The sequence below is a fragment of the Maylandia zebra genome, linkage group LG23, assembly GCF_041146795.1.
Source record: "Maylandia zebra isolate NMK-2024a linkage group LG23, Mzebra_GT3a, whole genome shotgun sequence".
Taxonomy (NCBI): domain Eukaryota; kingdom Metazoa; phylum Chordata; class Actinopteri; order Cichliformes; family Cichlidae; genus Maylandia; species Maylandia zebra.
Genome location: NC_135188.1, coordinates 14,022,847 through 14,050,828, shown reverse-complemented (window position 1 = coordinate 14,050,828; position 27,982 = coordinate 14,022,847). Strand labels below are relative to the sequence as shown.

General features: G+C 41.1%; 1 protein-coding gene across 1 annotated transcript; it reads left to right on the top strand.

Annotated features, from left to right (window-relative positions):
* Positions 1-220: 220 nt before the first annotated feature.
* Positions 221-25,031, top strand: myo7ba (myosin VIIBa). Its single transcript, XM_023155534.3, has 48 exons — positions 221-283; positions 911-948; positions 1,045-1,146; positions 1,270-1,422; positions 1,880-2,064; positions 4,109-4,230; positions 4,301-4,443; positions 4,535-4,648; positions 4,900-5,053; positions 5,139-5,215; positions 5,293-5,412; positions 6,364-6,503; positions 6,584-6,794; positions 6,874-7,009; positions 7,093-7,265; positions 7,353-7,496; positions 7,602-7,760; positions 7,918-8,010; positions 8,432-8,526; positions 8,636-8,720; positions 8,809-9,027; positions 9,480-9,686; positions 9,770-9,979; positions 10,072-10,236; positions 11,194-11,493; positions 11,572-11,732; positions 11,814-11,940; positions 12,015-12,134; positions 12,859-13,032; positions 13,907-14,134; positions 14,231-14,398; positions 14,487-14,604; positions 15,000-15,126; positions 15,533-15,699; positions 15,787-15,968; positions 16,344-16,465; positions 16,560-16,714; positions 17,800-17,953; positions 18,442-18,597; positions 20,868-20,973; positions 21,071-21,184; positions 21,282-21,366; positions 21,460-21,560; positions 21,780-21,965; positions 23,613-23,729; positions 23,936-24,019; positions 24,128-24,247; positions 24,331-25,031. The coding sequence occupies exons 2-48, from the start codon at positions 931-933 to the stop codon at positions 24,424-24,426; spliced, it is 6,693 nt and encodes a 2,230-aa protein (XP_023011302.3). The 5' UTR covers positions 221-283; positions 911-930; the 3' UTR covers positions 24,427-25,031.
* The last annotated feature ends 2,951 nt before the right edge of the window (positions 25,032-27,982 follow it).

Sequence of the window (27,982 nt, the reverse complement as noted above, 5' to 3'; positions counted from 1 at the left end):
ACCACCATGAAACCTGACTTTTACTATGTGAAAATAACACTTTATAAATAGCAGCAGTAGGTGTTTAAAAACAAATAAATTTAGGGGGGTTTGCGCTCGTATTAAGTAAATGTTTGGGATGTGGCATTATAATAGTTACTCTCTTGGTTCTGCGTTTGCAGGAGCAAAGTCAAAGTACCATAAAGTGGGGCTTTGCCAGGAAAACTTCCTGGTTTAGAGCCACTCAAGGAACTAGTCCCTCATCAGTAGCAGGGGCTTCCACGCAACACATACCTGTTCTCAGGTAAGCGCTGATTTCTCTAAAAATGTAGCTAGAAAAGATGGATTTTTAAAATATTTATATGTTTTTTGTGTATTTTTTTGGTCTTTAGTAGCAAGGTTATAAAATTCAGTGTATACTTTTGAACAAACGTGTCTTCAAAGTGAAACCCATGCTTTATTTTAGTTGCCTTTAAAGTTTGTGTAAATGTAGCAGAAGACTGCTTTTTAACATATCTAAAATATGTGGCTGTTGTATAAATCTCCAGCAGTGATATGAAACCAACTCTCAGTCAGGGTTTGTCCTGACTGAGAGTTGGTCTTTAGGGGTTAACTGCCACAGATAAGAATGATTAGTCCAAGTCCAGTAAAGGCTGTTGAGCCTTTTAGCTTGTTTTAAGGATACTGATGTATTTTCCTGTTACTTCTGATCATTATATCAACAATAATGCTTGTCATGTTTGGAAAACTGGTTACAAAAAATATTTTGGGGTGGAATAGGAGGGTGGCTGAAACACCCTTGAGCAAGTGCAAAACTGTGGAAACTGATTTTTATAGCATGGCTAAGGAAATCTGTATTGATTGTGTTTTAAGTTCGATTGCTGTAACTTTTCCTTCATAAGAAGTAGAAAAGAAAATGTTTTCGTTGCAGATTTAATTCACATTTCAGCGATGCTGCACCTGAGCAAGGTAGGAATGAGTTCTCTGTTTCTATAATTAAGATTCATGATCCTAAATCATTACAAGGCCTTTTTATTCATGATAACTCCCAATTCACCCAAACAGGGAGATTTTGTATGGGTGGACACGGGCACCGGGGTGCCGATTGGGGCGGAGGTTAAGGTCACAGACACCGGGCAGATTCAGCTGCTCGATGACGAAGGAAAGGTACAAAAACCCGACCGATACTCTGCGCTCCTGCCAGATTCTTTACAATAATGTGAAATCTGCCTTTAAAAGAGCTGTATTTGCCTTCTGTGTAATTTGAGATCTTTAATAACAAACACACAGGAACACAAGCTCAAGAAGTTAAATGAGAAAAGCATCCGGCCCATGCATCCGACCTCTGTGAACGGCGTAGACGATATGATCAGGCTGGGTGACCTGAACGAGGCCGGACTGCTCAGGAACCTCCTGGTACGACACAAGGAAGGAATCATCTATGTAAGTTTATGTTCCCTGGATTCACTGCAGAGCCGCCTAGTTTTATGACATCCATAACCATCCATGGAAATGCTTACTTGATGCGAACAGCTTTCAGGCTCAGACTTTGCCCTGCAGTTTATCACTGTGTTGTTTGTCTCCATAGAGACCAATGAGCCTTTGTTTAAAGAGAGTAACCCAGTGTTTATGAGTCCCAACGCCAAAACTCAACGGAGCGTGTGTTTAATTATGAATTGGACCTTTTTTGTGGTGTAAAAACACTGCTGTGAAAGGCTGGGGGCAAATTATACTGAGTGTAATATCCTCTATCTTATACTTCTCAGTTATTTTATCGAGCAATCATTCAGCATTTATCTCTGCTTTTTTTTTACTGTGACTAATCTGTGAGAGTTATGTATCACATGCTGAGTTTCCACCATGATAACGACGTGTTTACTCGCTGCTCTCTGTTTTAAAGACATACACGGGCTCCATTCTGGTCGCAGTGAACCCTTACCAGCTGCTGCCCATCTACACTATTGAGCATGTGCACATGTACACAGACCGGCGGCTGGGTGAAATGCCGCCCCATGTCTTCTCCATCGCAGACAGCTGCTTTTTCAACATGCGCCGCAACCGAAAGAACCAGTGCTGTGTCATCAGGTTGGGTTTTCATGTCAGTTTTACCACTCATATAGTCACAGATGCAGTTCAGACTCTTGGTTTTTCAATTTTAAGCTGCATCTATATGAATTATAATGAATAAATGTAGAGACTAGGAAAAAATGATACAGCAGCAGCAAAGGAAAAAAGCATGAGAAGGTAAAGTGGATGACTTTAAATCAGAGTATTCACTTTAATATGTTTATTCTTTATCAAAGCATTTGATTGGAATTTTATTATTAGATTGTGATCATACATAGATACATACACTTCACATAAAAAGATTGTTTAAACATATAAAACTGGTTTATACTACGTGTACATCTAGATTTAAATTATATTATGTTTTGATGGATGTTATTTAAGACTATTTGGCTTAAGTGAAATCATCCCAAATACACTGTAGAAATTTCTTAATAGGAACAAGGAATATAAAATTATAGGGAAACAGGGAAAAAACAGAGACTACACTTTTAAATGTCTCAGTAAGCCTGCAGTCTGAGAGCACCGTTCTCTGTTGGGGTGATATGGTACTCTGGGGTCTATAAGATATGATGGGGTGTTTATATGTCAGGAGAATGGTTTAAATTGAATTCTGTTCTTTAGTTTTTCCATCAATGCCCTCTGATATTCTTCTATGAAAGTTTGGTAGAATACCTGTTTAAGTACCTTAAACCCTTCCCCCCCCCAAATTCCTCTAATTTCAGAAGATGACCAAATATATGGATATGGTCACCAGTAGGTCCACCACATTTCCTCCTTTGATCATTGAAACATCTCAGCATTTAAATTTCGCCCATTTATTGGAGTTATGAAATGTTGCCCCAGCACATATTTCTGTTTATCTGTGTGTTGTTCACATTAATACCTCTAAGTATTTGATAAAGGCGCTAAAGGTGAAAAGATTTGTGTCACATATTCAGATTATTTAAGACTGCAATCTTTATGGAGGTGGTGCATGCGTGAGCTAGCTGGGCTAAATTCTGACAATTTCTTTAGTGAGCATCTGTTTGAGATGGTATAAAATCCTTTAAAAATCATGTTAGTGCTGAAATTTTAAGTACTCCAAATATTATATACATTTATTACATCTTATTGCACATCATTCTTTTTTCTTTTCTTTTTTTTTTACTATCAAGTCTGTTTTAAAAGATAACAAATGATTGCTGGACTGAGTAAAATGATTAATTGGAGCTTTTGTTTATGGGAAAAAGAGAGAGCTACCTTTACAGGAGCGCCTAAGTGCCCAATAAGTAATAAATGTGAAGTATTAACAAGGTAACACCATTATCACCACTAAGGTTAAAGGTAAGGTAAAAATATTCACTAATATTTGGACATAACCTACAATTTGCGTTCTTTCAGGCAGTTACCTTGTTACAGTTAATAGAAACTACAACCTAGAACCAGTTAAAAATTTGTCCTCAGTCTCTCCAGACTTTACATTTGTCACCTAATTGAATATTAATTAGTGAACATAGTGGGTGCCTTTTGTTACCTTTATACTCAGCCGACTGTTCATGATCCTTGTCTAATTCACCTAACAAGAAAATATTTCCCGATGCTGGAAGCTTTAGGAATTCAAAAAAATGAAGCACTATATGTAAAGAAAAAAGACACTGGTGCGTTAATACATCATATACATAAGACTAAAACAGCAAAAAAGGGCCCAGTTTCTATTATTATAATGGAAATAACCAAAACTAGCATTCGGTTTTGGAGTTTCTCTAAAGTTTCAGTTCAGAAATCTTTGTTATTCAGTCTGGGTGACTAAATGAAAAAGATCCTTTAAGTATGCTCTAACAGGAAAGACCAGGACTCATTAAGTGTCCTGGTCTTTCTGGAGATAAAATGCGCTTCCTTATTAGAATGCCTTGTTATTTTATTCCTGAGTTTGCTGCTTGAGTAATAGAGAAGAACTGATCCAAGCAGAACTGCTTTATCAATGTATTGAAGTTTAATTTTGAGCCAAATCCTTTTGAGATCTTTATGAAAATATTCAGGAAATCCATCACATCTACACCCCCCTCGTGTGTTTTATCAGCGGAGAGTCGGGAGCTGGGAAAACCGAGAGCACCAAGCTGATGCTGCAGTTTCTGGCTGCAGTGAGCGGTCAGCGCTCCTGGATTGAGCAGCAGGTCCTAGAAGCAAATCCCATCTTAGAGGGTACGCTGTCTTATCCAGCACCTTTTTGTCATTTGACTTGCCTTTTATTAACTGTAGCTTATCCTCTCAGCCTTCGGTAACGCCAAAACCATTCGAAATGACAACTCCAGTCGATTTGGGAAGTACATCGACATCAGCTTCACCAAGGGCGGGGCTATTGAAGGTGCCCGCATTGAGCAGTACCTGCTGGAGAAGTCCAGGGTGTGTCGTCAGGTGGGAATTTCAGTCTGCTGAACTTTTCGGAAACAGCATTGTGTTAAAGCCAAACTTTCCTGTAGTAAAGAACACATGCATCAATGTGCAGGCACCAGACGAAAGAAACTACCACATCTTTTACTACATGCTGATGGGCATGTCGGCAGAAAAGAAGAAGATTCTTTCCCTTGGAAACGCCGCTGAGTACAAGTATCTGACCATGGTACTGTGATGTTTAGATTAAAGATTGGATTTATTTATGTTTTCTGAAAATACATGGAGCAGGTGGGAAAAATCAACCAAATTAAAAATCTTTATAGTCATGGTTTCTGTAACCATAATATCAGTATATCAGTTTCATGGGATTTGTCATAGTTTCAATAGCAAAACTGAACAGAAACAATTACTGGTGCCCTGGATGTTTGATCTGATAACTCACTGCTTATTCAGTTTTAACTCATGTGACCACACCAGGGTAACTGCACCAGCTGTGAGGGCCGTGACGACGTGAAGGAGTACGCTCACTTCCAGTCAGCTCTGAAGATTCTCACATTCACAGAAAATGACTTGTGGGAAATTTCCAAACTGCTCGCAGCCATTCTTCACCTGGGCAATGTGGACTTTGAGGGTAAAGCAGTCATTAAAAATGAAGATTATTTTGAAACAGGTGCAATCATTCAAGTAACTGACATTGATTTCCTGTGGAATTCCAGCCACCATCGTAGATAATCTGGAAGCCTGCAACGTCCACACGTCGACCAATTTCAAAATGGCGAGCGAGCTCTTGGAGGCATGTGCCGTTTTCTCTGAAGATACAGCTAGAGTTAAGAGATCATCTTGTCTGATTGTGCTACCTTGTTGCCTCAGGTGGATCCCAAAGCACTGGGGAAAGGTCTGACTCAGCGCTCCTTCCAGACTGCCAGGGAACACGTGACCAAATGTCTGACCTCTGCTCAAGCCATGGACGGCAGGGACGCATTTGTCAAAGTAAAATGAATGTGTGACGCTGCAGCTCATTTTAGCAGTCAGGAAGATAGGCCTAGATGGTTTAAAGTAGGTAATCAGATACTACTTTCCTGTGTAGATTGTAATTTTATCCATCCACCAGTCCATTTTCTTCTGCTTATCTGGGCCAGGTCGCGGGGGCACCTTAAGCTGAGAATCCCAGACCTCGCTCTCCCTATCCACTGAGAGATATAATCTCTCCAGCATGTCCGGGATCTGACCTGGGGCCTCCTCCCGATGGGACATGCCTGAAACACCTCATCTAGGAGGTGCCTACGAGGCATCCTTGTGAGATGCCTGAACCACCTCAATTGGCTCATTTTGATGTGGAGGAGCAACCACTTTTTAATCTGTGATCTCATTCTTTCAGTCACTAACCAAAGCTTGTGACCATAGGTGAGGGTAGGGACGTAGATCACTTTTACACTCAGCTCTTTCTTCACCAAGACAGACCAGTACAGTGGCAGCATCACTGCAATGGACCAATCAGTCCAGCGATTTCCCACTCCTCTTTCCCATCACTCGTGAACAAGAGCTTAAGATACTTAAACTCCTCCAATTGGGACAGTAACTCGTCCCTGACCCAGAGTTGTTACCCTTTTCCAAGGTGAGGACCATGGCCTCAGACTCGGAGATTCTCATTCCCGAATAAGCCCAGACGATGGGCTAAAGGTGCAGGGAACAAACCCTCTTGTCCACCAGGAAAACTCTAAAGCACAGGCAGCAAGCCGAGGGGATACTAAAATACCCACCCCAGCCCGCCACCTCTCACCACAGAAATTCCATTCTGAGACAGAGTCCAGCCGATACGATTACAGATTAGCCATCAGCATACTGATAGGTTAATTTAGTCATCATCAGTAGCAACTGGTCACAGATCAGTTTCCACGTTAAAAAAAAGCTTTATTGCTGGTGTCCGTGTATTTGTTCCAGGGTATATACGGAAGACTTTTCATTTGGATTGTGGAGAAAATCAACAGTGCCATTTACAAGCCGCCTGATGAGGAGAACGAGGCCAAACAATCCATCGGCCTTCTGGACATCTTTGGTTTTGAGAACTTTAGTAAAAACAGGTTGGTGTCCTCCGTTCTCAGGCCAGGCCTGCGTGGGTACTCTTACTAAGCCTCTGTCTTTGTTTCTTCTTTTTCTGCAGCTTTGAGCAGCTGTGCATCAACTTCGCCAATGAGCAGCTGCAGCAGTTCTTCGTCAAGCACATCTTCAAGCTTGAGCAGGAAGAGTACGCCCGTGAAAACATTGTTTGGAAGCACATTGACTACCAAGATAACCAGCAAACCCTGGACGTACTGGCCAGCAAATCCATGAACTTGCTGTCGCTTATTGACGAGGAAAGCAATTTCCCCAAGGTCTTTGTCCTCATCGTACTTTAAATTCTCTAACGGACCAAAGCAAGGAAGGGTTTTAAAAGTGTAATTTAATTTTCAGGCCACAGATGCCACCCTGCTCCAAAAGATGAACCAGTATCACGAGAAAAGTGGCATCTATCTTCCCCCAAAGAACAACTACGAAACACAGTTTGGAATCGAGCATTTTGCTGGAAAGGTCTTCTATGACTCACAAGGTACACTTAAGTCATTTAAAGCCAACCTGTTGCTCTTTTGGTAATGTTCCTCTGATGTTCTCAATGTTTTGTTTTTGTTTAAGGTTTTCTTGAAAAAAACCGTGACACCCTGAGCTCAGACCTCATTAAGATGTTGGAAAAGTCCACCAACAAACTCCTGAAACAGGTGTTTCGTAATGACCTCAAATCCACCTCCGGTAGCATCAAGATTGTCAACGCCAAAATGACCATAACATCAGCCAAGGGAAACACCGGGGTTAGTGCAGCCTTTTATCACTTGACCATTCACATCACCATCACTGTATAGAATTTTTTACACATATTTGCACTTTATTTGTATTAGCAACAAGTACCAGATGGCAAGAAGCGTGTGCCAACACTGAGCGGTCAGTTCCGCCAGTCCCTGGATTCCCTGATGAAAACGTTGACTGCATGCCAGCCGTATTTCATCCGCTGCATCAAACCCAATGACTTCAAGAAGCCCATGGTGAGGAGACAGTCTTGGTCCTCTCAAACAGAATAAAACATGCTTGAAAACTGGAAAAAAAAGAAGAAATTGCTTCAAATCTCATTTAGTACCTCTTTGTCTCAGCTGTTTGACAGAGAGCTGTGCATGCGGCAGCTCCGTTACTCCGGTATGATGGAGACCATCAGGATCCGGAAAGCTGGGTATCCTGTACGCTACACATTTGATGAGTTTCTAACTCGATATCGTGTCCTTCTGAGAACTTCCATCTGTGATCCAAATACCGTGAGTTGTTTTTGACAAAATCTGTGTTTTGATCAGCAAAATTCTTTCTATGACCAACTCATATGTAAGCATAAATCCAAATGAAAGTCTTCCATATAATGTTATTTATGTTGTTGTCTTTTGTTTTTCTTTTTTTTTTTAAATGCTGGTTTAACAGGAAAGCGAAGAGAAATGCTGTGAAAGTATTTGTGAAAACCTGCTTACCGGAGAAGGTGACTGGAAGACTGGAAAGACAAAGATATTCCTAAAGGTTTGGAAGCTTATAAGAACAATCTTAGCTGAATGTATATGGTTTGAAATACTGAAATATGTGTGCACTAAGCAGTCATAGACTTCCAAAAACCTAACATGCCCTTCAAGGTTGTCTCATAGTGCACCTCTGCGGTCTGTATTTATCCCTACATACACAGTTGCCTACAGCAGTGCAATCTGAAAACATGCACTGCTGATAGGAAGCGGCCTTTACAGAGAAGGGCCTGTTCTTATCAACTGTGCCGCAGAAATTCAATACAGATGAGGAGAACTAAAATCTACTGGAGCACTCTGCTTTGCCAGCATAGAAATACATAAGTACATAAAAGAATCTCACTACTGTCTGAACGTCAGCAGTCAAGAACCAGCGCAGGAAATGAAAAGGAAATAAAATGGTAATTTCTGCTGTTTTCTTTCAGGACCATCATGACACAATGCTTGAAGTAGAGCGAATAAAACAACTAAATGTGAAAGCCCTTTTGATCCAGAAAGTCCTGAGAGGCTACAAATACAGGTAGGAGGATTAGATCTGCATTACGCTTTATTTATTTATTTATTTATTTATTTAGTATTCTTACATGTGAATTACTGCTTCAAATTTGCATGATTCATGCCATCTAAAGGAAAGAATTCCTGAGGAAAAGGTCAGCCGCGATCGTGATTCAGAAATACTGGCGAGGACACAAAGGCAGGAAGCTGTACAAAGTGGCAAGTCGCGTTTTCAAAAATCAGCATTGACTCGAGTGAAAATGGAGGCGTCGCTTGCTTTAAACCTTCGCTCATCTTCCGATTCCAGGTGCAGCTGGGCTTTGCAAGGCTGCAAGCACAGGTTCGCTCTCGCCAGCTCCACTTCCAATATAAAAAGAGAAGGCAGGCGACCCTCGTGCTACAGACCCATGTTCGAGGACACCTGGCCAGGAAGGAATGGAAGCGCAAGAGGAAGGCTGTAATCCTGCTACAGGCACACACCAGGGGCATACTGGCGAAAAAAGCTCTCGAAAAGATGAAGAGAGACGTAAGTACCACCAACGATGTTTCATCTTATTTCCACTGTGCTGCTATCTATCAGTTATTTTAGTTTTTATTTCACATTTATTTTATAATGTTAGAGCATAATTTCAAGTATTTATTCCTTGCTTTAGTTTACTCCATCCATAAAAGCATTTATCTTTATGGCTTTGTGAAGTTTGGTAATTTGTCTGTTGTTGTCACCAGCGAGGAGTGGCCACATACCCTGCTTTATCATCTGTTTACTCAGTGTGAGGGCAGAATTTACACAATGCACATCAAGCTGTAGTAGGGAACAATTTAAACTGATGACTGAGACCAAAACTTTAGTTGATCTGTGACCTTAGTGTTTACGGATGAGCAGTTGATTCATTTCCTGATAGGCTTCTATGTAGTCTGACTTATTTTTGCAACAAGGTTAGTTGCCCCCTGCTTAGAGCACTGTTTTTGCTCTTTCAGATGTACCTCTCTGCTAAAGAGAAAGAAGAGGAACAGCGGCTCATTCTGGAGAAACAGAGGCGCTTGGAGGAGGTGTTGAGACAGAAGAGAGAGATGGAGGCCAAGCGGCAGTCAGACCAGGAGATGGTGGATGACATGTTTGACTTCCTTACTTTAATGCCCAACACTGTAGGAGGGCAGGAGGGGCAGGCACCCATGGGATATGAGGTTTGGAACCAGATGTTTTGGCAGGTGTTGAATGATTTTTAGATATAAGCCGATGAGTCACACGTGCTTGTATGTGTTTGCAGAATTTTGGTGGGAAACGGATAATTGAAGAGATAGACATTGACGAAATCCAGATGGAGGAGGATCTTCCCAACGAAGACTATGATGACCTGGATGAGTACTCCTTCGCCAAGTTTGCCTCCATGTACTTCCAGGGTGCAGCCACCCACACCCATATCCGACAGAGGCTTCATCAGCCCCTGCTCTACCATGAGGATGAAGATGATGTTCTGGTGCTTCTCTTAGTTCACCACACATCATAATTCCACGTGTTTCTGTCTGTTTTTAATAAAGTTTAATCATGTCTCTTTTGTGCTTTCACCAGGCTTCGCTCACAGTGTGGTGGATCATCCTGAGGTTTATGGGAGACCTCCCTGAGCCAAAGAAACGGGCCCAGGTTAGGGTACCCTCCTCACAGGATCGCTTTATGCCACAGGAGCTGATGTCCAGAAAGGACAGACGTCTCAGCAACATGGTGGGCCTGGATCAGGTAGGAATTAAAACCTCAAAAAACGGAATGTCTTTAAGTTTGCTCCATCTTAATCCTGGCAAAACGGAGGTTCTCGTTTTCAGTCTGGGGTCAGTCATTCCCAGCAACATCAAATTAAGACTGCTAAGAGTCTTGCTGTTATTTTGACTGAGAACTGAATTCAGAGTCTTACATCTAAAAGCTCATTCAGTCTTTTCTCTTTTATTAAAAAAAACAAAAAAGTAAAACCTTCGTTGACACATAATAGTACAGAATGACTAGACAGCACTTAAATTTTCTCCCATCTCAATTCTTGTAACTTTCTCTTTACATAAACTTTCACATAAAAACTGCTACTGATACCTTATAGCTGCAGCCGGCCTCTCTGATCACCTGATCAGGGTCTCCTAATTGTTCCAGTCACCTAATTAAAAATCAGAGCTGATCATGCTTTTGAGGTTATAGTTTCTAAACTTTGCAATAGCCTTCCTCGGCTAATCTGTGGTTTGTTTCAAAGACTGCTGTAGACTCATTTTTGTAGATAATCTTTTCCTTAATCTTTCGCCTGTTATTTGTGGCTTTTTGTTCTTCTATTACACGTGGATATTGGCGTGCATGCAGGAATAAATGAAAGGCCGTGAGTTTCACTGTGTGTCTGACTTATGCTTTTCTGCTCAAAGCACTTTTTGGCTAAATGTGACATTATAACACTTGATTCGCTTGAAATTCTTTTTAACCACACTCACACTCTCATGAATCTTTCATCATCAAAGAGTACACACAACTGCGAGGTAGAATGCATTACAAGTAAGACCATCAAACCAACTGGACTAAGACACTGTTGCACAAGACGCAGTCCAAAATGGCACTAGAGGATGATCTTGCAGGAGAGACTTGACAAATTTAATCAGTGTTCATTTTGATAATCATGGGCCAGTTTCCAGAGATGTTTGACCATTTACTTTTTCATTTTTTTAGAGGGTGCTGAGAAATAGAAAAGAAACAGAAGCTTCTACAGTCCCTGAGCCACCAGGACAAAACAAAAGGGGCTCCATCTTTATAGACATCCTGACAAGAACCAGGAAGGCTTCTGCTGTGCCCAACCAGACCCCTCAAAACCAGAAGGTGTACACTGTACCAGATGCAAGCGCTCGAGGACGAAAGGGCTCCACATTCACTGACCTACTGTCCAAAAACAGAAAAGTATCAAATGTTCAAGAAAATGGAATCCCCAAATCTGGTTTAAACTTCAGAAAAACCTCGATCATCATGGAGGAGGTGAGGCAGAAGCCAGAATATTTTGTTGCCGTTCACTTTTTAACCAAGCTAATGGACATTTACATTTTTCTCCAACAGTCAGATGATCAGACGGAAGTTTCCAAGCCTGCCACTCTGCAGACTGTGAAGGAGGATCCCGAAGTCTTGACTGGAGAGTCGGACACACTGGACAGACCCCTGACTTCTCTGGAAAAGCTTCACTACATCGTTGGATACGCCATCGTCAGGCCTGACCTCAGGTTACAGAAGTTTGAAATCGCATAGCTCCGCTGTTGATATCTCTTTCCGAGCTTCTGCTAATACACAGTTTTCTGCAACAGAGATGAGATTTACTGTCAGATCTGCAAACAGCTTCATGACAACAACAATCGTACGGGCTTCTTCCGTGGTTGGATCCTGCTGTCGCTTTGTTTGGGCGTTTTTCCTCCCAGCGAGCGATTTATAAAGGTGAGTACAGCAGCCGTAACAGCTGTGCGCATTTCAATGCTGTGATGTTTTACCTTTTACTCTTGTCTTTGCAGTACCTCCAAAGTTTCATCCGCTTGGCTCCGAGCGGCTACTCGTCCTACTGCGCTGACAGGCTGCGGCGCACCGTGATGAACGGCACACGAGAGGAGCCTCCCTCCTATCTGGAGCTGCAGGTGCTGAGATTTATACAGCTTCATATGAAAAATGCAGCATTTTCAAAATTCCTTCAATCTATGCTCAGTAACTCTAAATGACAACAATACTTTATGCATTAAATCTACACCTTAGCCTGATGGGTGCCTTCCCAGAAAAATAATACACAGCACCTCTCCAAAGGTTGATTCTGTTCATCTGGACGTAGCGTTTTGTCTCCTCTTTAGGCCAAAGTACTCTAAAGTCAAATGTGAGGCCATCTGTCTAACAGCTAAAGGGCTAAAATTACTCCACAACCACGTGGAAGACACACAGAAAACATCACGTTAGAGGGCTGCACTTTTTCAGAGAACTGCATATGACTGCAGACTTCTCTGACTCTGTCATTATCGTTATAAAAGAAAAGAAATTCTGTGCTGAAATTTGATGAGATGCTACATTAGCAGCTGACACTAGCTATACAAACATCCTGTAACATGCTCACATCTTTTTAAAAGAATTTCAAAAAATGCTGCCAGGAGACGTCACAGTCCACATTTACAGTGTTGGTTTGGTCTCAGTTGGAATTATGCGGCATCTGAAATCTCATTGAAAAATTAAACCGCACATGTTTCTAGATATATTCCTTTACAGTTGAAAAATGTTTTTGTGTAAGTTGAGTAAGCTACTAACTTAAGGTGCAGAAAATATGCACAAACTGTGATTTCCACTTAACTAACATGTTTATTTCCTGCACCGTGACAGGCCACCAAGACAAAAAAGCCCATAGTTGTGACTGTGATGCTTATGGACAACCGCTCCATTAACCTCCCCGTCGACTCAGCATCTACGTCTAAAGAGATCTGCCAGCTTATCTCCAACAAAATCAACCTCAAAGACAGCTTTGGCTTTTCCATCTACGTCGCCTTGTATGCAAAGGTACATGTTTACAGACGGATCCAAATTCTTTCATCTGAAATGGGAAGCTGATATGCGGAAAGCATCCTGTGGCAATCAGAGCGTCCAGAATAGACATCTATCAGCCGCTCATCTCAATTTGTTATAAACAGCTCATAAATATAAACCCTATGAGCTGTGAAGATGCAGGGCCCAAAAGCGTTAGTGAGTGAGGATTTTTTTCACTTTGCAGTGCAAAAACGCTCATTACCAGAAATAACTTGTTGACAGAGCCGAACGCTCAGACCTAAGCCTTTGATTTCCGTGGCAGAAAGGAACGAGAAGAAGCAAAAGAAAAACAGAAAAAATGTAAATAAAGCCAGTTAAAATTTGTTGTTTTGGTTTTTTTTACATGAAAGGAATATCTGAAACCTTCCTAGTTTTCCACTCAGTCAAACCCGACTTACGGTGTGACTTAAACAGCTTTTTATTGATTTATATTATTCCTGTTTGTAAATGCTCTGAATTGGGGACCAGTCTTATCTACCTTCCTTTCATAAACAATGCTCCAGAGCATGCTCTGGTAAAGGAGGTAATAAAAGAAGCATCTTTCTTTAGATTTGGAGAATTCAACCAAGCTCTGATTATTTCCGTATTGTGCAAACACTAATGCGAGCAGGAAGTCACAAAAAATACAAGCACGTGCAAAAAAAAAAGAGGCTCTAAGGGAAAGAAGCACAGAGGTGACCCAGAATACACAGTAAAAACAAAAAATCATGATGGGATGCTTGCAGTGTAGTTATTTTCAAGTGATGGTCATACTGGTTACATGCCTCCCTGATAATTGTACGAGTTAAATATGAATACAAGTATGTCAATAAATGGATAGATATTAACACGGTAAGCTGCGTTGAAGGTGTGGGCTCTGGGCAGCGGCCGGGAGCACGTGATGGACGCCATCTCCCGGTGTGAGCAGGACACAAAGAGGAGGGGAGGCCAGGAGCAGCACGCCCCCTGGCGTCTCATCTTCCGTAAAGAGATCTTCACCCCCTGGCATAACTGCAGTGACGACAAGCTCAGCACAGACCTCATCTACAAGCAGATCATCCATGGCTTGAAGTCTGGAGAGTACCAGTGTCAAAAGGTGCGCTCCTATTGCTTGTATTGTAACCAAGGATTCAACTAAGCATTCCTGCCGTACACCTCTAACGTGAGTTTTTCCCACATTTCACTTCCCCAGGAGGACGACTATGTCGACCTTGCTGCAAAACATTTGTACATCCAACACGGATCGGACAGCCGCCCAGAAAACGTGAAGGATGTTGTGCAGGACTGCATCAGTAACTCTCTGCTGGAGAACAAGACAGAGAGTAACTGGGTGCAGATGGTCAGCACTGCCTATGCTCAGGTCAGTCGCATCCTGGATCACATGCTGTAACACATAGAGGGTTAAAAAAATGTTGTGGGTAGAATCATTTCTTTTGTCTTTGTCACAGGGCTCGTATGTGAGTTCCAAACAAAAGACGGATTCGCTGAAGGCGGAGATAGTCGATTACGCTCGACAGAAGTGGCCCATCTTCTTCTCCAGGTTCTTTGAGGTTGCCAAACTTTCAGGTAGGCGTCTTTGTTCCTTGTACATAAAAGTGTAAACCTTTAAGTTAAAATCAAACCGTAAAAAAGAACCGTTGCTTGAGGCTGGGGGGGTAGTTATCATTTAATTCTTGTTTATTTTAATTTTTTTATGCTCTGTTTGAGGCTCAACACTTACGAGTGTTCAGATTGTCAGCAGCAAATTGTCAAATTTGTGAGCAAGCAACAATCAGCCTTTCTGCTTTAAAATGGCACCAAACTGACTCATTGTTGCAGTTCCCTTATTGTCGTTAAACTCGGCCACTACTGCTGCTTTTCACTGATATATTTCATATTTTCTGCATTATTTTAATATCTTAAACAGCTTAGATTAAACTCTCAGGAACAGGAAATGATCAGTTTCTCCATGATGTTCCCAGGCCCTCCACTGCCAAAGAGCAAGTTTATTGTGGCCATAAACTGGACAGGAATCACATTCCTGGATGAGCGAGAGAAGAGGCTGGCAGAACTCTCCTTCCCAGAAGTAATGGCTGTCAACGCTGTGAGGTAAACCTGTTTAGGCTTTGTTCAGGAGAATCCAAGAGGGAAACAAGATTACCTGAAGGTATACTCTTGTTAACACGGATGCGCTATCTGTGAAATTCTGGCTCCCAAAAACTATGAACAAGATAAAAGATAAACAAGATTTGTTTTTGTTCTTCTGTCCTCCTTAAAGGACAAATCTTTAATAAAAACATTTGACCTATTTTAAAGTCTTTTTAGCTTTAAATCACAGTCTTGAATATTTATTATAAGGCAAGACAATTTTGTCTTTTTGCAACTGTAATCGTGAAGGAAATATTGGATATTTTCAGAAAATTGTTCCATAAACAATTTGTTTTTTTAATAACTTGTTGAATTTGCTAAAAGAGGAATGGTTTAATCGTGTTTTTGGCTCGGTGGTGGTTCTCAGGAATGTTAAAAAATCTGGCCAGGCCGTGTCTCTGATGACGCTGAAAGGAGACTTCACCCTGAGCGGCCCCTCAGCGGCGGACATGGCCGAGCTGATTACCATGTTTGTCAGTGGGCTGACGGAGCGTTCGCAGTACGCCGTGGCCCTGAAAGAAGTCGAGAAGCAAGGTCAGTGCCCCACTTCCTCTTCCTTTGAAGTCATTTCTCCTGATTATTAACTGACTGACTTCTCAGTTGTTTTTCAATCCTCTCCAGAAGACGCCACGTTCCTCAGCTTCAAGAAAGGAGAGCTCATCATGCTCATTAAAGACAATGATTTCTCTCAGGACCACGGCTGGGTTAAGGGCCAAAACGATCGCACGAAACAAACCGGGGCCGTCCCCATCGATGCCATCACAATCCTGCCAACGCTCAGCAAACCCACCAACGAGGTCATGGTACGGAGCAGCCAATCAAATCAGAATAAACGTGAATCAACGTACAATTGACCAAATTTTGGAAAAAAAAAAAAAAAGCCTGAGAAATTAGTGATATGAAACATTTTTATGATATCACAACACACATGAAGACATATCTATCTATCTATCTATCTATCTATCTATCTATCTATCTATCTATCTATCTATCTATCTATCTATCTATCTATCTATATATCTATATATCTATATATCTATATAGATATATAACTTTTCATTGTTTTCACTTTCATTACTGTCTTGCTGTCAGTTCAGCACCTGCCTCCATTTTTTTCAGTTATAGACCTTTTTGCTAGCATGAAGACTAAATGCGGTGGGTGTTTCCTTTTTTTTCAGAACCTCATCAACCTCTCACCAAACCAGAGGAAGGACATCATACAGGCCACCATGAAAGAAACAGGCACAGTGGGGAGAATTGCTCCTTATTCACTGAAAGATTTCTCTGTCGAGTATTTCAGGTATCTGAAAATTTCGTCCATTCTTCTGCTGGCTTTTTTCACCAGCAGATCAGTGAAACAGTACTGACAGCACCACTCTTTGTCCTCTTTCCAGGCAGCCCATTAAGGATGTGAACCGTCAGGTGATCGCTAGGAATGCTGCACCCGAAAGGTTGTGGGTCCACTCCAGAGAGCCAATAAGACAGCCACTACTCAAGAAGCTTGGAGGCCACCCAGAGTTCACCCACAAAGCGTGTCTAGCTTTCACTGATATCCTTTGGATACTAGAAGATGCAATAATTAAAAAAATTTTCACCAATTTTTTTTACATGGTAAACCATTAACAAAGAAGCTGGGCAAAGCCTCTGGGTCTAAAAAGTGGAAAACAAAGCTGCATTCTTTGCAATGGCCAGCAGGGGGCAACAAGTCTAATTGTGCAGAGCTCTATGAGCGCATGATCTTACTTTATACGCGACTTATGACCCCAGCAAACACTTTCCTTATGAGTTTATGGTCTCTATCACTAGATTTAAGTCTTATTTTATAGAACATGATTCTAATTTAAGTTAGTTTAAAGTGCGTTGTGTTTTAGGGCATGTCAAGTCATTAACAGCATAAGGTTTCTCAGTCACAGGCGAGGCCTAGCACACAGCGATCAGCATCAGCACACCAGTCAATCAAAGTGGGCATACTCCTAACTCTAGTGTCCAGGTGGAGTTATAAAGATTTGTTATGAAGGGTGAAACTATCCACAGAGTCTGAAACAGCGGCAGGCTGTAACATGTTCATTTCTGCTGTAAAGTGGACATTTTAAGTGCATTTTTTTGGCATTTTTTTGGCACTTCCTCTTTGGTTTCATTTTTCCGTTTCACAGGTTGCCGCTTGATGACGACGATGCTACTAAAAGGCAGACACACTAGGTGGTGCTAACCGAATAGAACAATTGCAATCATCTTCTGCTATTCAGCTGCCATTTTCACAGTGGCATCTGGCCCTGCATTCAGTCACATAAAGCCTGCAGTAAACCTTAGTGGACAGATATTAGCTAAACACCTCAACATGAAACAAAATGAAGTCATAAAATTTACCTGCTTCTTTCTCTGGACATATTCATATTTCTTCTAACTCTTTTTGTTTATTTTAAGCCCAGAACCTAGTAAGCAAGGAAAGTTGGAAACCAGAGTAGTAATAAGTAGTACACAGAAGAAGAACTGAAACCACGAGACAGCTGCAAGGTCTTGAAATATAAGAGGGGGGAAAACAGATACTGACTAATGGGATGTTACAGAAAGGTATTTCTGTAACCTCAGCTGTTCAAAATCCACCATTGTTAGCCATCCTTGACTGCTGTGTACCAATCCTGAAGTACATGGGTGATTACCCCACCAAGCAGCAGCAGAATCCCCTCGAACTCACTGACCAAATCTTCAGCCCCGCCACTAAACACGATGCTCTGAGGGATGAGATTTACTGCCAGATCATGAAGCAGATGACCAACAATAACAACCGGTAAACATGTTATTTCCTGTGTACATGCATCCAAAAATTTGTAAGACGCGATGCATGCAGAAACTCACCTGACAGATAATCACACAGTCACAGTTGCAAGAATGAACTGAGAGTAGTTTCTGTCCACAGCCTGCCTGTCTGCTCTGCACGCTCCGGTTATTAAGTTCTCTCTCAGTCTTCTTGGTCTGTTAGTCATGGATCACTCCAAAACAGTGAGAAGTGGAAAATTTAAACAGTATATAAGCCTATAATGTTAAAAAATACATGTACACATTTCCACACAACTTTCCATGATGTTGCATAAGATGCTCATGGAAGGACAAACTGTTCAAAATATCACAAGATATAAATAAATATAATATATATGTGCCTTCTCAGACACTTAAAGGGTAAAATATTGGAGGTTTTGAAGGTAGCCCTTCTTTGTTTCAGTGCAGGAGCGACCGGGATAGAAATTTTCTTTATTATTTTTTCTATTCTTCACCCAGGTTAAGCATGGAGCATGGCTGGCAGCTGATGTGGCTAAGCTGCGGCCTGTTTCCTCCCAGTCAGCCTCTTCTGAAACATGCTCAGCGATTTCTGGAGTCGCGACGCAGAGAGCCACTTGCCTCTGACTGTTTGCAGCGCATGCAGAGCTCTCTGAGGTTTGTACCGCACGCTGGCCTGTATTATGTATCACACATAAACACAGAGACGCTTTTGAGTGTGCGACAGGAAGAATGCGTCGATAGAGTCTGCTTCTCGTTTAAAGTTGGTTTAAAGAGTAAAAAAGGACTGAAAGTTGCATCACCCTCCCTCAGGTGTGAAAAGGAAATGTCAAATAATTTAACTTCTTTTTATAGATTCACTGAGATCAAGTTGTGCAGAACCTGCTTGCGGTGATGAACACAGTCCTTTTCGTACAAATGTGTTGCATCATCTTCACAGTGAAAGGACCACATTCAGAATTTGCATGACCTCAGTTATAAATATATCTGATTTGCATCCAGGCTTTCCTCCATAATGCTAACAGGCTTGCAGAGACTCATTTGTTATTAAAGCTTTTATTAGTAATCAGAAAATACAGAAAGAAAACATTTATCATTCAAACACAAGCATACTGGTCACAACAAAGGGGGGAATAATTCTACTTTTTCTTAGGACAAAAGAAGAAAGTGAAGTTAAAAGACAACCATGATGATTTACACGATTTCCTGTCTTATGTCTCATTTTGCTGTGGTGGACATTCATGTTAAACTTTTTCACATAATGTGGTATATACAAGGAAGCAAGGGGACTGCTAAATGCTCAGTTTCACACAGTTTTTTTCTACAATGTTACTGAAATCTCTGGCATTTGGAAGACCTGCCCACATGCTTTGCAAGTCTTATTTACAAGGGGCAGTGAATCGGAAGAACTGTGGCGTAAAGGAAATAAAAGTCATGTAAAGCTACTCTAGTAGAATCCAAAAATGAAAATATGGAGTTGTGAATTTGAATAATCATGCCCGTACTGGGCTCCCTTTAGTCACCTATTGCAACAAAGCAGAGATACTAGGTCAGAAATGTGGAGAAATGCAAAGTGTTGCAGCCAGTACTTTGTTTACATCATTTGAATGTTAGACGTAGGTCTGTTAAGTGTGGTCAATGTGACTTCGAGGCAATGCTGATGAATATCAACAAGCTCCATGAAGTGTTTGTCTCTTTGTTCTGTGACCTTCCCAACAAGCATGTGTCAAACTTTATTAGGTGAGGTGTGGTCTAAGTGAACGTCTATAGGTATAAATGGTAAGGTCAGAAAAAGCATTAAAAGGAGGAGCTGCGCTGGAGGTGGGTTACAAAAAGGATTGCAAAAGGAGAAGTAACTGTAGAAAGACTAAAGCAGTTTAAATAGCATGTCCTGAATGCATTAGCTGAACAGCTAATGTGAGGTGGTAAAGAGATCAACTGACTGGAATTATGGGGTACACTTGAGTCTGTGGCCTCCTTAAAATATATGTTCATATCTCTAAATTACTCATATTCTCATATACTCACACTCATATTCCAAGAAGTTCAAGACCACATGCTTTTTGGTACTGGAGTAACATTACATTTTTGGCTCATTAATTATATACACCAATCAGGCATAAACGAATACCACAGATTATCTCCTCATCGTGGCACCTGTTACTGTGTGGGATATATCACGGAGGAAGTAAACATTTTGTCCTCAAAGTAGATGTAGAAGCAGGAAAAATGGCAGGCATGAGGATCAGAACATTTTGGGGGTGTTCCCAGTCTGCAGTGGTCAGTATCTGTAAAAGTGTCCAAGTCCAAGGAAGGAGCAGTGGTGAACCAGCGACAAGGTCATGGCTGGCCAAGGCTCACTGATGTATGAGACTGAAGGCTGGCTCATCCATCCATCCATCCACTTGGCCTATCCCAGCTTGTAGCCACTGTAGCTCAAATTGCCAAAAAAAAAAGTTGGCAATTTGGTTCTGATAGAAAAATGTAAGAATACACAGTACATCACAGTTTGTTGCATATGGGGCTTCCACAGACCAGTCAGGGTAGCCATGGTGACTCCTCTCCACCGCCGAAAGCACCAAAAATGGGCACATGAGCATCTGAACTTAACCACAGAGCAATGGGCAATGGAGACCACACCTCAGAGCTTACAGGACTTGAAGGATCTATTACTAATGTCTTGGTGCAGATACCACAGCAGGCCTTCAGGGGTTTAGTGGAGTCCATGCCTCAATGCATCAGGGCTGTTTTGGCAGCAAAAGGGGGGCCAACAGACTGTTAGGCAGGTGGTATATTTAGCATTTAACCTAAATTGAGGTGGTACTAAGAAGAAAAGTCAGTTGCTTTAGAAACACTGAACCTTTGGACTTATCTGTTAGGAAAAAGAACAAAAAGGCAGGTACCTAATAATTGTTGTTCTGCTCTAGGATGGAGCCCAGGAAGCTCCCACCTCACCATGTGGAGTTAGATGCCATCCAACAAAACAGCACCCAGATCCGCCACAAAATCCACTTCCCTAATGACACAGATGAGGTAAAAACACCAACTCTTTTAATGAAACCAGAAAAGGCCATTGCTGGGTGGAGATTGCATTTTGGTGTTATCTGAGATTAATCTCATCCTTCTCCAGATATTTGAAGTGGCCACCAACACCAGGATCAAGGATCTGATTCTGAACATTTCCAGGAAGCTCGAACTGTCTTCAGCAGATGGCTTCAGCATTTTTGTCAAAACAAATGACAAGGTTCATTCAGTATTTTTATACATTTATACAATAGACGGTCTGGCATCTTTGATGAACAAAAACCAGCCTGTTGTTGTGTTTTTTTATTCTGTTTCAGTTTCTCAGTTTGAATGAGACAGACTACTTCTTTGACAGTCTGAGGCAAATCACTGACTGGTCCAAGAGTGTGAAAAGGATTGATGGTAATAAATCATCTTCTGATTAGAATGACGGCGGGACTTTAAATGGTCTACTATACACCTGTACAAACCTCTGTGCTCGTGTGTGTTCCGCAGGTGGGCTGGTCAACTATACTGTGTTCTTCATGAGGAAGTTGTGGTTTAACGTGATCCCTGGCAGAGACACAAAAGCAGATCTTATCTTCCATTTCCCTCAGGTACATTTGAATGATGTCTCATTTTCCAATTTTCCAGCTGATATGAAGCGAGATGTTTCCATTAACACAATTCCTCCTCACACAAAGATGGAGTTGGCGATTAAAATCTAGTAACAGTTGCCTGCAACTGAAAAACGTTTTGAATACTCGGTTAAAAAGTGAAACTTTGGCCAAGACCTGTTAAAAAATAAGTTAACGAAATGTCTTTCTAATTTCCAGGAGTTACCCAAATACCTAAGAGGCTATCATGTGTGCACCAAAGAGGAAATGCTCAAAATTGCGGCTCTGCTCTTCTGCATAAAGGTCAACAATGATAAGAACCAGTTAGTCATGATTCCCAAGTTGCTGAAGGAGCTGGTGCCCACTGACCAGCTGAAGGCTATGTCTGAAAATGAGTGGAAGAAGGTAGGACGGCTTGCTTCTATCTCACCCTATCACAGGGCATCCTTCTCTGTCTGCATTTCCTCTTTTACTACATCCACAATAAATCTCTGTTGTCTTCCTTTTTAACTCCTGCAGCCAGCGTCATCTTAAACGTTCTCTTCAGTTCAATGAAATTTTATTTTTACAGCGCCAAATCGCAACAAAAGTAGCCTCAAAGTGCTTTATATTGTAAGGTAGGCCCTACAATAATACATACAGAGAAAAACCCAACAATCATATGACCCCCTGTGAGCAAGTACTCTGGTGACAGTGGGAAGGAAAAACTCCCTTTCAACTGGAAGAAACCTCCAGCAGAACCAGGTTCAGGGAGGGGCGGGGCCATCTGCTATGGCTGGTTGTGGCGAGAGAAGGAAAACAGGACAAAAGACATGTTATCTTCGTCCAGTATATCCACTATCCCTTTTTTGCATATGTCCAAACCATTTTTTTTACAAAGCTGAGTTCACTTACACTGAACACACCCAGGTCTTATTAATGCCACACCTGCTGAATCAACTAGTCACTTAAATAGATCCTGTGCGACAAACTGAAGCAGGCTAAAAGATCTTAGAACTTACAACTTTTATTGTCAATGTACAGTTGCTTGCACAATAAAATTTGGAAGCAAGACACACAGGGGAAAAAAAGCAACATAATATCTCAAACATAAGACATAAGATCTCCAAAAGCAGCACAACGTGGATCCATAAATTCTGTCACAATCCAACGAAACAGCTGAGAAACAAAGTCGCTGACATCTATCAGTCTGGAAAGGGTTACAAAGCCGAGGCTTTGGGGCTCCAGTGAACCACGATGACAGCCGTTATCCGCACATGGAGAAAACCTGAAACAGGAATGACCAGCCTACCAAAAGTACTCCAAGAGCGCATTGACAACTCATCCAACAGGCCACAAAAGACCCCAGAGCAACATCCAAAGAACTGCAGGCCTCATTTGCCTCGGTTAATGTCAGAGTTCATAACTACACCATATGAAAGAGACTGAGTTCCAAGACCAAAACCACTGCTGAGCAAAAGGAACACAAAGGCTCGTCTGAGTTTTGCCAGAAAACATCTTGATGATCCCTGAGAGTTTTGGGAAAATACTCTGTGGTGTAGCGTGGTAGTGTGACGGTCTGGGGCTGGGACCTGGAAGACTTGCCGTGATAAACAGATCCATGAATTCTGCCGTCTACCGAAAAATCCTGAAGAAGAATGTCCATCCATCTGTTCGTGACTCAAACTGAAGCATGCTTGTGTTCTGCAGCAGGACAATGATCCAAAACACACCAGCAAGTCCACCTCTGAGTCTCTTAAGAAAAAACAAAGGTGGTTCATGCTTGCAAACCCTCCAATGTGGCTGAATTACAACAATTCTGCAAAGATGAGTGAACCAAAAGACTCACTGCCAGTTATCGCAAACTCTTCGTTGCAGTTGTTGCTGCTAAGGGTGGCTCGACCACTTATTAGGTTTAGGGTTCGCTTTTACAAACAGGGTCATGTAGGTTTGGTTTTTTCCTTCCCTCTTAATCATCAGTGTTAATGCTAGAAAACCATTAACCTCATTAGAGGCAGTGGTCACTTGAAGGTGTTGTTTCACTCTGTGATACATCTGTACTTTCATTTTCAGAACATTACCGCCTCATTTAACAAACAAACTGGAATGACAGCTGATGAAGCTAAGGTGGCGTTCCTGAAGGCGGTTCACCGTTGGCCGACATTTGGCTGTGCTTTCTTTGATGTGAAGGTGAGGCCTCCAGCGAGTGCAGCTCACACGATGGTTATCTTGGTATCAGCTATCAGATTGGCTGCGTGGGCAGCGTGTTTATCTGATCGCTATTGATATCTGTCACTATTTGTCGGGCCTCTGGTCTTTAGCACTGTTTCTGCAAATAGTGCAACATGACTCTAGCTTGACAGTTTCCTCATTTGCTTATCTTTCTTTCTTTTCAGCAAACATCAGAGCAAAAATTTCCAGATATTGTGCGAATTGCCATCAGCAAGCAAGGACTCACAATCATTCATCCAAAAACCAAGGTTAAAGAAAGTCTAAAACTCTATGGAGCAATAAAAATTTCAGTGCCCTTCTCTCATATCAACATTTTATTCATGTTTTTATTCATGTTTTTTTTTTTTTCTTTGAAGGAAACTCTGGCAACTCATCCATTCAACCGCATTGCTAACTGGTCCAGTGGAAGCACCTACTTTCACATGACTATTGGTAATTTAGTCAACGGCAGCAAGTTCCTGTGTGAAACGTCACTGGTAAGACGTGAAACACTCTGTAAGTTTTGGTTTATATTTCGTCTACATTTCCTTTTCTTTATATAACTCTCTTCTGTTAAAAGGGCTACAAGATGGACGATCTTATAAGCTCCTACGTTAACATGTACCTCAGCGACAGGAAGACTGTGCAAACCAGGAACCGCCGCTTTGACATCTAAACTCTGTGGCATGACAGCTCGCTGAAAGCATGCTGTGTGTCTGTAACTGCAGACTGAAACTTGTACTCACAGTAGTTCTCTGTTTTTGGATTAGCAATCAACTTTTTTGTGCTTTCCTTAAAAAAACATTGAATTATTACATGAAACGAAGTAGTTGCAGATTTCTCAGTTTTTATTTAAAGTCATGTATGCTCTGGTCTGTGTATGAGTAACAAAATCAGAAGTTATTGGTCTCTTTGGTGTTTTTAATGATGGACACAAAACCAAAACTGTCTCAAGTTAAATAATTCTAGCGTGTTATTATGAATAAATAAATCCAATTTGAATGAGTCTGAGTCAAAGTTAAAGACCTAGGTCTAATAAGATTTGTTCTTGAACTTCGTGTAAATGTCAGTTTCATTACATTTGTGGATTTTTTTTTTTTAGCTCAAAATATTTGACCTGTTTCTGCTCACCAAAATGTCACAGATGTCATTTATGTGCACAGGACGCATCGTTTCGCACGTGTACTCAATTTTTTAGATTAAAAGAAAGTTGAATTCCAGACAATTATTAGACATTAATTTACCTGATGTAAAAACATTAAAGATTTTCTTGGAAGCAAAGTTCTATTCAGTGTTTTGTTTCTCAAAAAACAAAAAAATGTTACAAAGTTGAATTTTCCTCACACTGGAAAATCTTCAAATCACAGTGAAAGCTGGACAAGTGTCAAAGCGACTTCACAATTTGTGTGTTTAGGTTGCACACGCAACCTTTAAATTAGCCCATCTTCAAAAAGTATATCGAAAGTTAATCTCCACAATGATTTTCCCTTTATGTCAATTTTACAGATGCAAATTTTTTACTCTGTGTTAAAATTGTGAAATAAAACATCCCCCCAGTTAATGTGTCTTGGCGAGTTGAACTACCTAAAAGGTGATTATCATGATTGATTTGTTTTTAACTATAACCCTGTGATCATTTCTAACTGTCCACTGTCGTACAATAAAGCTCATCGTGGGACAACTAATATGAGCTTTCTTTGGGAAAACTGTGGGTTAGGAGATTGAGGAGCTCTACCGATCAGAAGATTGGTGGATCGATTTCCTAAATACTCCAATCACCATGTCGAAGCATCCTTGGGCAAGATGTTGAATCCCTGCATTGTCCCTGATGAATCTCAATTTTCCACTTCTTTTAAAAGATGCACAACTACATGACATCACTCACTGGTTTCTGAAGTCATGCTCTGAAGTATGGGCTCAAATTGTGGTCATAAATATTTTGTACTTGTAAATCAGTTTTGTACTTGCAAATCAGGATTTGTATGTGTAAAAAGAATTTGTGTGTGCGTAAAAAAGATTTGTGTGTGTGTAAAAAAGATTTGTGTGTGTGTAAAAAAGATTTGTGTGTGGACTTAGCCAAAAAATACGTGAGAAAGTCTGCACTCAAGTTTCAAGTACGAATTTTGACCCTATTTTTCTTCCTTTCATCTGATTGGCCAATGTCATGTCAATCACAAATTTAACTATCCAATCAGAGAACAGATGGCTTTGCCTGTCAGAGGGGTGCTTTTTTGAACTGCGCTAAACAACAGCAGCACGTTGACAGCGTAAAGACAGAATAACTCCAGCTTTGTGTCTTTTTCCATTCTAGCTGGTCAGCTGGTGGGTAACAGGCATCTCCGAAAACGTTTAGAGCACTTGTGCAAATATGTAATGTCTTGATAAATCGAGCAGCTATTTGAAGTTTACACAGCACCATTCTCGCATGAAAATATCTTAAAAGTTTATTTTGTGACCCAGAAAGAGTAATATTTCAAACTCCGCCACTCTGTGTTCCTCCGCCACTGCCTCGTTTTTTGGATGAAATGGATTCTGGGATAGTGCATTTCGTCATTTCAAGCTGATTGGAGACCAAAACAGCCAATCAGATTTTTTTGCATCCAAGTCTGTGATTGGCTGGTTTTGTGGCACAAATATAACGGTGTATAGAAACAGTGGAACGCGCACGGGCGGAAATGTTGAGAGTGCAAGCAACACATTGCGAGCGAGCGCAAATGCAAAAACTGAGCAAGAGGGGCTGCTATTGTGTGTGTGTATGGATCATAGCAAACACTGAAATACATTTTTTGCACGCAGCAATGAGTTTTGTTCACTCAAATTTAGCTTTTCAGAATAGTGGCACAAAAATAACGCCATACAATTTGAGCCCATACTGAAGCCTTGAGATGAACAATTGTGAAGCCAGACATAATCTTCCTTTCTATTATAGTATAACCAAAATTTACACAATAGACTTTTTGTTTTTATCCAACTTAACCAAAAATGAGTTAGCGAAACCATAGACCCAGCAGGGAGGTATTTAAAGAGATCAGAGCAGAGAGCTATTTTTTCATCGACTTCTATAGGACTGCAAAGCGTTTTGCAACAACAGATCTGGCCCCCTGGTGGTCATTAAGGAGAATCCAGGTTTAAGACCTTTCAACGTTGGTTTCACTTTTTCAGATGTGGAAATTGCATCCATCTTTTATACCGTCTGTTGTCAGCAGTTCCTACACACATCACCAACAGGCTCAGCTGTTACTCAACATTACAAACAAAATTTTGGAACTAACCATTGCAAGGTGAAAAGGATCAAATGGTGAACTTTGGATAGCTGTAAAAAAAAAAGGAGCAGCTAAATGTTTGATGGATGAATAGCAAATGGATGGATGAATAGCAAAGCTAATACGTTCACTGTATTATTGCAGCGTCTTTACCTTACAATATAAAGTGCACTGAGGTGACGGTTGTTGTGATTTGGCGTTGTATAAATAAAACTGAATTGAATTGAATTCAATATAGGTTTAAAGTTAGTTCAAATACACATTCGATTATTGTGTGGATGCCCTCAGTTTTCAGCCGATTTTCTCCATTCAAATCTTTAAAAATTCTGCTCTTTCTGCTAATGGGTGCTATGACTTTTGGTGCTCATAACTTCTATACTTTTTGAGATATTGAATTTTTTTTTGCAATATTTTTTGCCCATTTCTGCCATATTATCAGTGGCCTCACTGATTTTCATTGCCGGGTTGACCTGTGTTTTAGGTCAGTGAGATGAGCATCCGTTCTCAGACTGGGAGGCCCGGGTTCAAATCCAGTCAACATTTCTTTCAGTTAACAGTTAGACTTTTTAAACTCTTTTCAGCACAAATACCAGCTTTTTCAGCTGTTTTCAGCAGAAACCTCTTTTCAGCAGAATTCTGCTGATTGAACTCTTTTCAGCAGAATTTTCACCTCTTTTCTGCCAAAATCCTGCTTATTCACCTCTTCTGAAAAATTTTCAGCCTTTTCACCTCTTATCAGCACAATTCTCAGCAGCTTCTGCTCATTTCAGCACAATTGTCAGTCTCTCCACCGCTTCTTTGTGAGAATCAATTTGGCTCAGTGAGATGAGTTACCGCCATGAGACCAGAAGGGCCAGGTTCAAATCCTGCTCAGGGCAACGGTTTGTTGTTGTTGTTTTTTTTTTTTTAAATTTCAACTTTTTCAGCTTTTTTCAGCAGACATCTTACGCGTTAAGGCATCCACACAGC

Excerpts from the sequence above, each read along its gene's own strand:
- myo7ba (XM_023155534.3), top strand. Across the intron at positions 8,527-8,635 it reads CTGAGAGGCTACAAATACAG|GAAAGAATTCCTGAGGAAAA; the intron begins GTAGGAGGATTA and ends TGCCATCTAAAG. Across the intron at positions 20,974-21,070 it reads TCCCTAATGACACAGATGAG|ATATTTGAAGTGGCCACCAA; the intron begins GTAAAAACACCA and ends ATCCTTCTCCAG.